Source organism: Amblyraja radiata, chromosome 6 (genome assembly GCF_010909765.2).
Source record: "Amblyraja radiata isolate CabotCenter1 chromosome 6, sAmbRad1.1.pri, whole genome shotgun sequence".
NCBI classification, from domain to species: Eukaryota; Metazoa; Chordata; class Chondrichthyes; order Rajiformes; family Rajidae; genus Amblyraja; species Amblyraja radiata.
In genome coordinates, this window is record NC_045961.1 from 91,336,085 (window position 1) to 91,351,662 (window position 15,578).

Genomic DNA, 15,578 nt, shown 5'->3' on the forward strand with positions numbered 1-15,578 from the left:
TACTAGAGTCAGTTATTAAAGATGGGATAGCAGCACATTTGGAAAGTGGTGAAATCATTGGACAAAGTCAGCATGGATTTACAAAAGGTAAATCATGTCTGACGAATCTTATAGAATTTTTCGAGAATGTAACTAGTAGCGTGGATAGGGGAGAACCAGTGGATGTGGTGTATCTGGACTTCCAGAAGGCTTTCGACAAGGTCCCACATAAGAGATTAGTATACAAACTTAAAGCACACGGTATTGGGGGTTCAGTATTGATGTGGATAGAGAACTGGCTGGCAAACAGGAAGCAAAGAGTAGGAGTAAACGGGTCCTTTTCACAATGGCAGGCAGTGACTAGTGGGGTACCGCAAGGCTCAGTGCTGGGACCCCAGCTATTTACAATATATATTAATGATCTGGATGAGGGAATTGAAGGCAATATCTCCAAGTTTGCGGATGACACTAAGCTGGGGGGCAGTGTTAGCTGTGAGGAGGATGCTAGGAGACTGCAAGGTGACTTGGATAGGCTGGGTGAGTGGGCAAATGTTTGGCAGATGCAGTATAATATGGATAAATGTGAGGTTATCCATTTTGGTGGCAAAAACAGGAAAGCAGACTATTATCTAAATGGTGGCCGACTAGGAAAAGGGGAGATGCAGCGAGACCTGGGTGTCATGGTACACCAGTCATTGAAAGTAGGCATGCAGGTGCAGCAGGCAGTGAAGAAAGCGAATGGTATGTTAGCTTTCATAGCAAAAGGATTTGAGTATAGGAGCAGGGAGGTTCTACTGCAGTTGTACAGGGTCTTGGTGAGACCACACCTGGAGTATTGCGTACAGTTTTGGTCTCCAAATCTGAGGAAGGACATTATTGCCCTAGAGGGAGTGCAGAGAAGGTTCACCAGACTGATTCCTGGGATGTCAGGACTGTCTTATGAAGAAAGACTGGATAGACTTGGTTTATACTCTCTAGAATTTAGGAGAATGAGAGGGGATCTTATAGAAACTTATAAAATTCTTAAGGGGTTGGACAGGCTAGATGCAGGAAGATTGCTCCCGATGTTGGGGAAGTCCAGGACAAGGGGTCACAGCTTAAGGATAAGGGGGAAATCCTTTAAAACCGAGATGAGAAGAACTTTTTTAACACAGAGAGTGGTGAATCTCTGGAACTCTCTGCCACAGAGGGTAGTCGAGGCCAGTTCATTGGCTATATTTAAGAGGGAGTTAGATGTGGCCCTTGTGGCTAAGGGGATCAGAGGGTATGGAGAGAAGGCAGGTACGGGATACTGAGTTGGATGATCAGCCATGATCATATTGAATTCGGCTCGAAGGGCCGAATAGCCTACTCCTGCACCTAATTTCTATGTTTCTATGTTTCTATTAAGAAAAACCACCATCTTAAAATGTTCACAGTCACTGTGAGTCTTGTTCAATTTTCATTTTCTGATGAATACCATGGCTTTTGGTCAGCATCATCTCACTGGGATTTAAAACTGAACACTGAGGAATAAATCTCATAATTTTACGTATAGTTACTTACTTTTAATATTTAAAAAGTCATTTACATTGGACAACTGATTAGGTGAAGCATCAGAAATGGTGTGTGTTCCCATCATTTGTTGAGATCTTACATCTAACAAAGTGGATTGTTTTCATGCTATGATTATTTTGGACAGGAGCTTGTAATGTGGTCACTTCCAAAGGGTCAGACCCCCATAGCCCTCAATGGCACTGTGATCTCAATCACCGAGGCCAATATCAGAAGATCCTTCATAAGGATGAATCCTCGGAAAGTGCCGGATATGATAGTCCATCTGGGCGTGTTCTTAAAACCTGCATGGACCAAATGGCAGCAACATCACTACTAAGGTCTGAAGTCCGTGCCTGCATTTAGAGGGACATCCATAATACCAGTGCACAAGAAGAGCAAAGTGACATCGCTCAATGACTACCAACCAGTTTCACTTAGGTTTGTTGTGATGAAGCGCTTTGAAAGGTTGTTTATAGCACACATCAACTCCTGCCTTAGTAAGAACCTGCACTCACTACAATTCACCTACTTCCACATCAGATTAACAGTGGATGCGATCTCACTGGCTATTCTGGACCACTTGGACAATAAGAACACGTACGTCAGCTGTTGTATTTTGACAAGATTGGCTTCAAAGCCAGCTTCCCTCTAAACATCGTCAAGCATTACATCAAATGCTCAGATGTAATGCTTCTACATAACGTATTTTATGTCTGTTTAAATAACAACCCTAACTCTTAACTAAAACACGATAGAGAAGCTTTTATTCCACTTCAACCAGATTTCTCCATGTAACTTAAATTGGCATTTCTCCCCAAAATAGTCCTTATCACTTAAAAGATAAAATAGACTGTTTGAGTTTCTACAATGACAGTATTTCTCTCCAAATTTTTATCTCCAAGGTTATTTAGTCGGTTTTACAATAATTTATTTACCGTCTGTCTGACATCAGGCTAAAGTCACCGAGGCTATTGGCCATACTCAATTCGAAAAAACTTTATTGGAAGCATGTTGACCCGGTGCTAAAATGAACTGTAATCTCAAGATTGAAAATCAAACAGCATAAATAATTTCACATAATTTATTACAAAGCAATTTACAACGTGAAATACCATGCGTTCGCAGCATAGTTTTATAGACCGTGACGATAGTTATTTGAGTACGGGTGATTACTCAACATGAATAGTCAGCTATGTGTTACTATTGGTTGGTTCAGCGAATTGGATGGAAATTCTCCAGAATCTCAGCAAATGTCTTTCTTTCTGTAAAATGAAAAAAAGTGGAAATGTTAAAAGAGGCATTTTTTTTCTCAGTGCTGTACTCTAATAGAAGATCCAAAATATAAGCTGTACTTTTGATTCATGTATGTTGAAGCAGAAACATGGGTCTTTAAACCAGAGAGCGAGAATAACAAGGTGGTTATTGTGATGCTACCGTTATACTAAATCCTGCGGAGACCACATGTTCAAAAATAAAACCATGGGATCAACGACAAAGGTGGCAGTTGTTATCCAAATTGCACTGGATCTGCAGTCACATACATCCCAGAGCACCAAGTTGACAAAGAGTTTCTGAAGGACATTAGTAAAACAGATGGAATTACACGGAAATCTGACAATTTGGTGGTCACGATTAGGGACTCTAGTTTCATATTCCAGATATATTTATAATCACCTAAATATAAAATTCCACGGCTGCCATAGTGGAAATTGAGCTTATGCTTCCCAACAAATGGATACCGAGATGAGGAAAACATTTTTCACACAGAGAGTGGTGAATCTCTGGAATTCTCTGCCACAGAAGGTAGTTGAGGCCAGTTCATTGACTATATTTAAGAGGGAGTTAGATGTGGCCCTTGTGGCTAAAGGGATCAGGGGGTATGGAGAGAAGGCAGGTACAGGATACTGAGTTGGATGATCAGCCATGATCATATTGAAACATAGAAACATAGAAATTAGGTGCAGGAGTAGGCCATTCGGCCCTTCGAGCCTGCACCGCCATTCAATATGATCATGGCTGATCATCCAACTCAGTATCCCGTACCTGCCTTCTCTCCATACCCTCTGATCCCCTTAGCCACAAGGGCCACATCTAACTCCCTCTTAAATATAGCCAATGAACTGGCCTCGGCTACCCTCTGTGGCAGAGAGTTCCAGAGATTCACCACTCACTGTGTGAAAAAAGTTCTTCTCATCTCGGTTTTAAAGGATTTCCCCCTTATCCTTAAGCTGTGACCCCTTGTCCTGGACTTCCCCAACATCGGGAGCAATCTTCCTGCATCTAGCCTGTCCAACCCCTTAAGAATTTTGTAAGTTTCTATAAGATCCCCTCTCAACCTCCTAAATTCTAGAGAGTATAAACCAAGTCTATCCAGTCTTTCTTCATAAGACAGTCCTGACATCCCAGGAATCAGTCTGGTGAACCTTCTCTGCACTCCCTCTATGGCAATAATGTCCTTCCTCAGATTTGGAGACCAAAACTGTACGCAATACTCCAGGTGTGGTCTCACCAAGACCCTGTACAACTGCAGTAGAACCGCCCTGCTCCTATACTCAAATCCTTTTGCTAAGAAAGCTAACATACCATTCGCTTTCTTCACTGCCTGCTGTACCTGCATGCCCACTTTCAATGACTGGTGTACCATGACACCCAGGTCTCGCTGCATCTCCCCTTTTCCTAGTCGGCTACCATTTAGATAATAGTCTGCTTTCCTGTTTTTGCCACCAAAATGGATAACCTCACATTTATCCACATTATACTGCATCTGCCAAACATTTGCCCACTCACCCAGCCTATCCAAGTCACCTTGCAGTCTCCTAGCATCCTTCTCACAGCTAACACTGCCCCCCAGCTTAGTGTCATCCGCAAACTTGGAGATATTGCCTTCAATTCCCTCATCCAGATCATTAATATATATTGTAAATAGCTGGGGTCCCAGCACTGAGCCTTGCGGTACCCCACTAGTCACTGCCTGCCATTGTGAAAAGGACCCGTTTACTCCTACTCTTTGCTTCCTGTTTGCCAGCCAGTTCTCTATCCACATCAATACTGAACCCCCAATGCCGTGTGCTTTAAGTTTGTATACTAATCTCTTATGTGGGACCTTGTCGAAAGCCTTCTGGAAGTCCAGATACACCACATCCACTGGTTCTCCCCTATCCATGCTACTAGTTACATCCTCGAAAAATTCTATAAGATTCGTCAGACATGATTTACCTTTTGTAAATCCATGCTGACTTTGTCCAATGATTTCACCACTTTCCAAATGTGCTGCTATCCCATCTTTAATAACTGACTCTAGCAGCTTCCCCACTACCGATGTTAGACTAACTGGTCTGTAATTCCCCGTTTTCTCTCTCCCTCCCCTCTTAAAAAGTGGGGTTACGTTTGCTACCCGCCAATCCTCAGGAACTACTCCAGAATCTAAAGAGTTTTGAAAGATTATTACTAATGCATCCACTATTTCTGGAGCTACTTCCTTAAGTACTCTGGGATGCAGCCTATCTGGCCCTGGGGATTTATCGGCCTTTAATCCATTCAATTTACCCAACACCACTTCCCGACTAACCTGGATTTCACTCAATTCCTCCAACTCCCCTGCTATTTCCGGCAGATTATTTATGTCTTCCTTAGTGAAGACGGAACCAAAGTAGTTATTCAATTGGTCCGCCAAATCCTTGTTCCCCATGATCAACTCACCTGTTTCTGACTGCAAGGGACCTACATTTGTTTTAACTAATCTCTTTCTTTTCACATATCTATAAAAACTTTTGCAGTCTGTTTTTATGTTCCCTGCCAGTTTTCTTTCATAATCTATTTTTCCTTTCCTAATTAAGCCCTTTGTCCTCCTCTGCTGGTCTCTGAATTTCTCCCAGTCCTCCGGTATGCTGCTTTTTCTGGCTAATTTGTACGCATCATCCTTCGCTTTGATACTATCCCTGATTTCCCTTGTTATCCACGGATGCACTACCTTCCCTGATTTATTCTTTTGCCAAACTGGGATGAACAATTTTTGTAGTTCATCCATGCAGTCTTTAAATGTCTTCCATTGCATATCCACCGTCAACCCTTTTAGAATTAATTGCCAGTCAATCTTGGCCAATTCACGTCTCATACCCTCAAAGTTACCTTTCTTTAAGTTCAGAACCATTGTTTCTGAATTAACAATGTCACTCTCCATCCTAATGAAGAACTCAACCATATTATGGTCACTCTTGCCCAAGAGGGCACGTACACCAAGACTGCTAACTAACCCTTCCTCATTACTCAATACCCAGTCTAAAATAGCCTGCTCTCTCGTTGGTTCCTCTACATGTTGATTTAGATAACTATCCCGCATACATTCCAAGAAATCCTCTTCCTCAGCACCCCTGCCAATTTGATTCACCCAATCTATATGTAGATTGAAGTCACCCATTATAACGGTTTTGTCTTTGTCGCACGCATTTCTAATTTCCTGTTTGATACCATCTCCAACTTCACTACTACTGTTAGGTGGCCTGTACACAACACCCACCAGCGTTTTCTGCCCCTTAGTGTTTCGCAGCTCTACCCATACCGATTCCACATCCTCCAAACTAATGTCCTTCCTTTCCATTGCGCTAATCTCCTCTCTAATCAGCAACGGCGGTGCAGGCTCGAAGGGCCGAATGGCCTGCTCCTGCACCTATTTTCTATGTTTCTATACCACTCCAGCACATGTTTGCACAATACAAGGTGGATATTTTGGCACTGGAGAAATAGCACATGTTTTTACCAGATTAATGCCAAAAACAGTTAAGACTTTAGAACTAATAAATTCTTGTGGAAAGTGAATGATTAGAAACATTAATGTATTGAGATATAATCTTCATCGAGCGGTATTCTGCAGTAATTATTTAAATGACTTGCTGCTTTTTGAACTTTTCTTAAAAATGTCTACCTGTTTACTAAAACTGGGGTTTTTTGTTAAATGGTGAAGAAGGATTTTGTCTGCATTCACACAAGAACCATACCTCACTGCTGTGCAGTGTTAAAGAAGCTGCAACAAAGTGTTAAGCAGTAACAGTCAACTACAGAGCATTAAACATTTCCAGTTATTCTTTTGAATTCAAATAATTAATGAGAAATTTTGCTTATTTGGAAGCAGACCAAAATGAGGTAAACTTAGATAAGGTGAAATAAATTGGAAACAAAAGAAAAGATGCAAAGGATAGTACCACAACCCACCAGGCTACCCTGAGCTTAAAGCCCAGGGATAAACTGCACGGGTGTTATTAGTAATAACCCTGAAAAAGTTTGTACATATTCGTATTCTTCAGTGTTGCTCCAAAGCTAAGAATTGCTGGGAAACTCATGCTCGCATATCATAGTGAGTTGTGATTGAACTGGATCTGAGGTATTGCTACCGTATAGCAGTGTCATTTATTCATGTTTTATCAGCATGACATGCCCAAAAGAAATTGAGAGTTAAGCGCACAATGATTTGCATGTGAATTTCAATTTCATGGGAAGAATAAACATTTGATGCGTATTCCTACACTGACATGCCACTTAGGAATCTGAACCGATACGAAATTATAGTAACACTTTCATGTTCCTTGAAATAATCACTTCCCGTTATTTTTGATAAATGGTGCATATTTATTTACTTGCAAAAAAAATGTCAATTCCCAGCCTTTGGATCCTAAATCTAAAAAAAACCCTTTGTATGTAATGAAGTGATCTGCAGAGCAAGGTAATCAAAACCATAACTTCAGGAACAGATGTTGCCTGGATAAACTGGCCATGTCTGTGTCTTACTGCCACTGTATGCCTATAAACAGTGCCGATTTATTAGCCTAGAACGGGTTTTTGGAAATTTTGAGTGTGTGTTTTTCTATTTCTTCTAAATGGGATGATGCAGATGCGTTTTCAATTAATTTTAAATAGGATATTTATAAATATAAACCCAGAATTCTACAAGTGTGATTTCACATAAAACATTTAAAAAGAGGAAAAAAAGGGGATTGCAGATGTTGGAACTTGGAGGAACTCAGCGAGTCAAGTGGCATCTGTGAAGGAAAATGGACGGTTGACCCATGAAAGGTCACGACTCGAAACGTCGACTGTCCCTCCACAGATGCTGCTCAATTACCCTGATTTCTTCCAGCAGATTGCAAACTGCTTATTGTTAAAAATATAATAAAATGGCATCGAAGATATTTTGCGAGTTTCCAAGCCATTCAGATAGGCAAGGCACTAGCTTTGATATCAAGTGATAAACTCAACCTAGAATTTGGACACTCCCCTAGGTAGGATGCTAGGATACTACAAGAGCTCCAATGGCCTCGAGATCGGAAGAGTAATTCGAAGGTAAAAAGTAATTCAAGTAAACTTGTAGGGCCGAGATGGCCTGTTTCCGTGCTGTAATTATTATTATTATATGGTTAAATACTTACCCACTTCCGGAAAGTCACCGGGATGGTGCTGCATATAGTCCATCATTTCTTTATCCATTTTGGCAGTCTTGTAGTTTACTAGCTTGGTGACGTGATATCCAACAAACCATCCAACACTTAGAAACAGAAGCTGCCGATGCACACCTGTAAACAGAAAGATTATCGTTTTCCTTTTGTTTAAAAAATGTGACCTTCTTTGGAGACAACTTCTTTGGACGAACAGTCTCTCATATTCTACCTGGATAGCTTACAATACAACGGTACGACCAATGAACTCTCCAATTTTAAGTAATGCCCCCTTACTCCCTCTCCTTTTCCCCTCCAGTGTACATCCATTCTAACACCATCCTGCCCTTCACCTCCCCTCCCACCCATATGTCTCGTTGTGACTTTATATTTCACTCCTCTTCTCGCCTTATCTAACACCCTTTTGGTCTCTTTTCATTTCTGGCCTCAGTCACTTACTCCACCCATTCTGCCAATCAACCCCACCCTGCCCCCCGCTTTGTCCCACCCACACTTTTCCTACCATAATCAGTCTGAAGAAGGGTCCTCACTCGAAATGTCATTTATCCATTCCCTCCCTATGTTGCTTGACCCGCTGAGTTCCTCCAGCATTGTGTGTTTTGCATAACTTCGTTCCATTGTCATTCTGACAAAAAAAAACCTAATGATCTGCATTCTGCCTAATGCACCAATTCATACAGAAGTGGACTATGAACACATCCATTTTTCCATCTGTGCACCCAAACATGTCACCCTAAGGCTTTCCAATTAAGTCTTTTAGTACATAACATGCTGTTCAAGCAATTTACTCATTTAACCACAGATTCCCTACAAAAATCAAAATTCACTCCAACAAAATCCAGCCCAAGAAAGATTTTAAGACTTAAATACATGTTGGCTTCTCCGTGTTAATTCTGCTACTATTGAGGGTGTTCACTGTGAAGTGGGTGAATAACAGCTTCGACTGCCTTCAAAATATGCCATTGTGTCTCCATTTTACTGCTCCACTGCAAAATCTCCTCAAAGTATGCTGCTTGCATGCTTCCACACATGCTGCCTGACCTGCTGAATTCCTCCAGCACTTCATGTTTTGTATTTACAGCACTTTAAATCCTGCTTGCGTAGGATTTACGACTCTGACATCGGGGGGGAGAGTGCAGTGGAGAGATAAGTTTTTTTGGCCTTCCATCACAGCAATGTGATGGATGTTTATGTAAATTATGTTGTGTCTTGGGTCTATTTGTTTGTAATGTATGGCTGCAGAAACGACATTTCGTTTGGACCTCAAGGGGTCCAAATGACAATAAATTGAATTGTATTGTATTGTATTGTATTGTATTGTATACATCTCAAGGATACAAACATTGAATTCAACCGCACTGCCTGTTTACTGCCTTTCCAGTGCCCCACCCCCATCTTTCTCTATCCTGCACTTCTATCTCCCCTCCCTGTTCTCTTCTACCTATATCCCTCCCACTGGCTTTATATTTCAGATTCAGATTCAATCTTTATTGTCATTGTGCAGTGTACAGTACAGAGACAACAAAATGCAGTTAGCATCTCACCCAGAAGAGCGAACATAGAATAATGGAACAACAATATATATATATGTACATACATAGAAACATAGAAAACAGGTTCAGGAGTTGGCCATTCGGCCCTTCGAGCCTGCACCGCCATTCAATATGATCATGGCTGATCATCCAACTCAGTATCCCGTACCTGCCTTCTCTCCATACCCTCTGATACCTTTAGCCGCAAGGGCCACATTTAACTCCCTCTTAAATATAGCCAATGAACTGGCCTCAACTACCTTCCGTGGCAGAGAATTCCACAGATTCACCACTCTCTGTGTGAAAAATGTTTTTCTCATCTCGGTCCTAAAAGATTTCCCCCTTATCCTTAAACTGTGACCCCTTGTTCTGGACTTCCCCAACATCGGGAACAATCTTCCTGCATCTAGCCTGTCCAACCCCTTAAGAACCCCTTTCCTCATATGAAAGTCCTGACATCCCAGGAATCAGTCTGGTGAACCTTCTCTGTACTCCCTCTATGGCAAGAATGTCTTTCCTCAGATTAGGAGACCAAAACTGTACGCAATACTCCAGGTTGACTAGGAAAAGGGGAGATGCAGCGAGACCTGGGTGTCATGGTACACCAGTCATTGAAAGTAGGCATGCAGGTGCAGCAGGCAGTGAAGAAAGCGAATGGTATGTTAGCTTTCATAGCAAAAGGATTTGAGTATAGGAGCAGGGAGGTTCTACTGCAGTTGTACAGGGTCTTGGTGAGACCACACCTGGAGTATTGCGTACAGTTTTGGTCTCCAAATCTGATGAAGGACATTATTGCCATAGAGGGAGTGCAGAGAAGGTTCACCAGACTGATTCCTGGGATGTCAGGACTGTCTTATGAAGAAAGACTGGATAGACTTGGTTTATACTCTCTAGAATTTAGGAGATTGAGAGGGGATCTTATAGAAACTTATAAAATTCTTAAGGGGTTGGACAGGCTAGATGCAGGAAGATTGCTCCCGATGTTGGGGAAGTCCAGGACAAGGGGTCACAGCTTAAGGATAAGGGGGAAATCCTTTAAAACCGAGATGAGAAGAACTTTTTTCACACATAGAGTGGTAAATCTCTGGAACTCTCTGCCACAGAGGGTAGTCGAGGCCAGTTCATTGGCTATATTTAAGAGGGAGTTAGATGTGGCCCTTGTGGCTAAGGGGATCAGAGGGTATGGAGAGAAGGCAGGTACGGGATACTGAGTTGGATGATCAGCCATGATCATATTGAATGGCGGTGCAGGCTCGAAGGGCCGAAGGGCCGAATGGCCTACTCATGCATCTAATTTCTATGTTTCTATGTTGTCAGTGCACCGTGCTGCTAGGAGCTGGACTTCCTCCCTATGGGCCGTCTCATAGTTGTCGCTGATTCAATTCAATTTAATTCAATTCAACTTTATTGTCATTGCACAAATACAAGTATAGGTACAACGAAATGCAGTTTAGCGCCTGGTCATAGTCATAGTGCAAGATAGTAGATGTAAAAATAAAAATACAAAGTTGGCATACACTAAAAATAAAAAATAAAATAAAAAAAATACTGGTTAACAAAAATGTGTGGATTGTGGATGAATTAAAACTGATACATAGGCAGATAACTGTATACAAGTGGGAGAGTCTAAGGATGGCTAGCGTCGGGACTCCGAGTTTAGCAGTGTAATGGTTTTGTTGAAAAAGCTGTTCCTCAGCCTGCTTGTGCAAGACCTGAGGCTCCTGTACCGCCTCCCTGATGGGAGGAGGGCAAACAGTCCGTGGTTAGGGTGAGAGGGGTCCTTGATGATTTTCCCGGCCCATCTCAGACACTGTTTTCGGTGGAGGGCATCCATGGCAGGGAGTGGGGCACCGATGATGTGCTGAGCGGTTTTCACCACCCGTTGCAATGCCTTCCTGTCCGCTACGGTGCAGCTGCTGTACCATACCGTGAAGCAGGTGGTCAGGATGCTTTCGATGGTACAGCGGTAAAAGTTGGATCTGGGGGGACAGGTGAGCTTTCTTGAGCCTCCTCAGAAAGTAAAGGCGCTGCTGCGCTTTTGTGATCAATTTGGTGGTATTGAGGGACCAGGACAGATCCTCTGAGATGTGTACCCCGAGGAATTTGTAGTTGGAGACGCGCTCCACCTCAGTCCCATTTATGTGGATGGGGCCAATCACCGTTGTATCATCTGCATACTTGATGATGGTGTTAGTACCATGTACAGGTGTGCAGTCGTAGGTGAAGAGGGAGTAGAGGAGGGGGCTCAGCACACAGCCCTATGGACCGCCGGTGTTCAGGCTGAGGGTTGAAGAGGTGTGGTTGTCTGACCTAACAGACTGGGGTCTGTTAGTTAGAAAGTCCAGTATCCAGTTGCAGAGGGAGGGGTCGATGCCCAGGTCACTGAGTTTGGTCATAAGTTTTGAGGGGATAATGGGGTTAAATGCTGAGCTATAGTCGATGAACAGCATTCTCTCGTAGGTGTCTCTGTTGTCGAGGTGGGAGAGGGCGGAGTGAAGAGCCGTTGAGATGGCATCCTCCGTACTCCTGTTCTTGCGGTAGGCGAACTGATAGGGGTCCAGTGTGGGAGGTAGGCAGCCTTTGAGGTGTGCCAGGACCAGCCTCTCGAAGCACTTAGTGATGATGGGAGTAAGTACAACTGGGCAGAAGTCATTAAGGCTCACCGCAGTGGAGTGTTTTGGCACCGGCACGATGGAGGTGGTTTTAAGGCATGTGGGGACAACTGCTTGGGCAAGTGACAGGTTGAAGATGTCAGTCCAGACGTCTGTCAGCTGCGCAGCACAGGCCCTGAGGGCGCGCCCGGGGATTTCACATCCTCTCTTGTCATCTGACACCATTTGTTGCCTTTTCATCTCTGGCCTTTGTCCATCCATCTGCCAATTACCCCTCCACTCACCTTCACCGTACCTATAACCTAGATAAAACACTAAGTACTGGAGTAACTCAAAGGATCAGGCAGCATCTCTGGGAGAATATGGATAGATGGTTGTAACCCTTCTTCAGTTTTCTTAGCCCCCTACTATAATCTGTCTGAAGAAAAGTTGCTTATCCATGTTATCCAGTGACGTTGCCTGACTGGCTGAATTATTCCAGCACTGTGTGTACCAGTATCTGCAGTTCCTTTGTCTCTATTTAACAGGCCTTGTGCTGGAAGGTGACTGAGAGTCCTAGCCTGAGCCACAGACTGTCCCATCTTTGGAGGATAGACACAAAATACAGGAGTAACTCAGTGGGACAGGCAGCATCTCTGGATAGAAGGAATGGGTGATGTTTCGGGTTGCGATCCTTCTTCAGGCTCAACTTCTGAAGAAGGGTCTCGACCCGAAACGACACCCATTCCTTCTCTCCAGAGATGCTGCCTGTCCTGCTGAGTTACTCTGGCATTTTGTGTTTTATCTAAGTTATAGGTACGGTGAAGGTGAGATTGGCAGATGGATGGACAAAGGGCAGAGATGAAAAGGAGACAAATGGGTGTCAGCATTTTGTATCTATCTTCAGTTTAAACCCGCATCTGCAGTTCCTTCCAACTCCATGTTTGGAGGACATGGATATGAGTTTTGGGTAGGAATCCTTCTTCATACTCGAAGCGTCGCCTATCCATGTCTTCCAGAGATGCTGCCTGACCAAAGATACTAGTATCTTTGTGCCTGACCCACTGAGTTGCTCCAGCACTTTGCATTCTATGCAAGATTCCAGCAACTGGAGATAACATGAAGGCTTTAAGGACACTCTTCTGCGGTCACCTGTCCTGACATTACCTGTTGCCGGCCCAGTTTTGTGCCGGCCTTTTCTATCTTTCAGTCTGAAGAAGGATCTCGAACCGAAACGTCACCTGTTCCTTTTCCTATTTCTATTCATTTTCTCCAGGGATGCCGCCCGGCCCATTCAGTTACTCCAGCGTTTTGTGTCTTATATCTGGCGGCTTCAGGCTGGGGCCTGGTCCGCGGCTCGACCCCATCCACCCCCCGTGTAGGGCAGGGCAGAGAGCCGGGCCGGGCCGGGCCAACCCGAGCCCCGTGCTTAGTTATTATCCCCCGCAGCACCAGGCCCTCGCCCCTTTCCTCACCCGATCTGAAGGCCGGTCGCCGGTTGATGCCGTTCTGCAGTAGCGCCGCCGTCCAGCCGATGAGGCCCAGCCACACGCTGTTCCTGTTGACGATCCCCGGCGGCGGCAGAGCCCGAGCCTCAGCCGGCAGCAGCAGCCCCAGCACCATCTCCGCCCCTTCACCAGCGGGGAGGGCAATCCAAGGGCGAAGCTCCAGCGCTTTCAGTCCGCGCCTCTCCAGAGCACCGGGTGGATCCCCGCCGCCCAAACAATAGTTCCGACACGTTCCACCTGCTTTGATCTGCCCTTTTCACACCTTCAAGTTTATTGCAGGTACACAAAAAATGCAGCAGAGACTCAGCGGGTGCAGCAGCATCTATGGAGCGAAGGAAATAGGCAACGTTTCGGGCCGAAACCCTTCTTCAGCTGCACTCGCTGAGTTTCTCCAGCATTCTGTTTACATAGAAATTAGGTGCAGGAGTAGGCCATTCGGCCCTTCGAGCCTGCACCGCCATTCAATATGATCATGGCTGATCATCCAACTCAGTATCCCGTACCTGCCTTCTCTCCATACCCCCTGATCCCCTTTAGCCACAAGGGCCACATCTAACTCCCTCTTAAATATAGCCAATGAACTGTGGCCTCGACTACCCTCTGTGGCAGAGAGTTCCAGAGATTCACCACTCTCTGTGTGGAAAAAGTTTTTCTCATCTCGGTTTTAAAGGATTTCCCTCTTAACCTTAAGCTGTGAACCCTTGTCCTGGACTTCCCCAACATCTGGAACAATCTTCCTGCCTCTAGCCTGTCCAACCCTTTAAGAATTTTGTAAGTTTCTATAAGATCCCCTCTCAATCTCCTAAATTCTAGAGAGTATAAACCAAGTCTATCCAGTCTCCTTCGATTTTCCAGCATCTGCAGTTCCTTCTTAAACACAAGTGAGTTTCTTGTCATGTGTGTCCCTGATAGGACAATGACATTCTTGCTTTGCTTCAGCACACAGAACACAGTAGGCATTTACTACAAAACAGATCACTTTGTACCCTTCCGTATCTGTCGTTTCCCTCTCCCCTGATCCTCACTTTGAAGAAGGCTCTCGACCTGAAGGATGGAATTCTCCAATTTTAAATAACAGATCCCCTCTCCCCCTTTTCCTGCGCCCCAATGGTACCGACACGTTCCACCTGCTTTGATCTGTCCTTTACACACCTTAAATTCACTCTGTACCCTTCCATAACTCTAGATAACTCTTCCCTCTCAGTTTGAAGAGGGCTCTCGACCTGAAATGTCACCTATTCCTTCTCTCCTGATATGCTGCCTGTCCCGGTTACTCCAGCGTTTTGTGTCTACGGTGTGTAAACCAGCATCTGCAGTTCCTTCCCCACCTTTGTTTAGTTTGTCACCTGTCTCTTCCCAGAAATTCTCTGTATCCTGTAATCTCGGGTATTGGTTGCATTCAAAACGGGGATCATTAGATCTCTGAACATTGAAGGAATCTGGAGAAATGCAGATCGAACAGGAAAATTATGCCAAGCTAGAACAGCAGGCGTGGAAGATAAGGCTGAATAGCCTACTCCTGTTCCTATTCATAATGTTCTTGGGCAGTATTTAAGAGTCCACAAGCAAAATACTCCAGAAGATGCTGGAAATCTGTAATACAGACATAAAATACTGTAAATACTCAGCAGCTGACCCGAATTTATCTCCACAGATATTCTATTTCCTATATATAGATTGGTTATTGCATGTGAACCAATCATAGTAGAAATAGCTTCACTAACCCCACCTTACTGTATGATTTATACTAACACCCACTTCCTATACTGGTCAGTCTTGGAAGCGGTAACGGAACTAACAACCTGCTGTACCGCTATATTATGTGTACAGATGATTCTGAACTCCAGATTGTGCAGCTTGCTTATTTACACTCGAGGATGGGATTTCCACTACATTGTTGTGGGTTTTGGGCGAATGAGTTGATTGATTTTATTTTATTAGGGACAGTGCATATTAATAAAACATTTGCATGTAATATGCAAGATT

The 15,578-nt window shown here is 43.9% G+C and overlaps 1 protein-coding gene across 1 annotated transcript; it reads right to left on the bottom strand.

Annotated features, from left to right (window-relative positions):
• Positions 1-2,582: 2,582 nt before the first annotated feature.
• LOC116974581 (NADH dehydrogenase [ubiquinone] 1 subunit C2-like) lies at positions 2,583-13,770 on the bottom strand. Its single transcript, XM_033023206.1, has 3 exons — positions 13,560-13,770; positions 7,935-8,078; positions 2,583-2,777 (listed from the first exon to the last, which is right to left on the bottom strand). The coding sequence occupies exons 1-3, from the start codon at positions 13,705-13,707 to the stop codon at positions 2,728-2,730; spliced, it is 342 nt and encodes a 113-aa protein (XP_032879097.1). The 5' UTR covers positions 13,708-13,770; the 3' UTR covers positions 2,583-2,727.
• Between the last annotated feature and the right edge of the window lie 1,808 nt (positions 13,771-15,578).

Bases quoted from the DNA above. Each gene is read 5' to 3' on its own strand.
- LOC116974581 (XM_033023206.1), bottom strand. From the start codon at position 13,707: ATGGTGCTGGGGCTGCTGCTGCCGGCTGAGGCTCGGGCTCTGCCGCCG. The intron at 8,079-13,559 runs GTGAGGAAAGGG...TTCTGTTTACAG, and splicing joins GCGACCGGCCTTCAGATCGG to GTGTGCATCGGCAGCTTCTG. The intron at 2,778-7,934 runs GTAAGTATTTAA...TTCATTTTACAG, and splicing joins CGGTGACTTTCCGGAAGTGG to AAAGAAAGACATTTGCTGAG.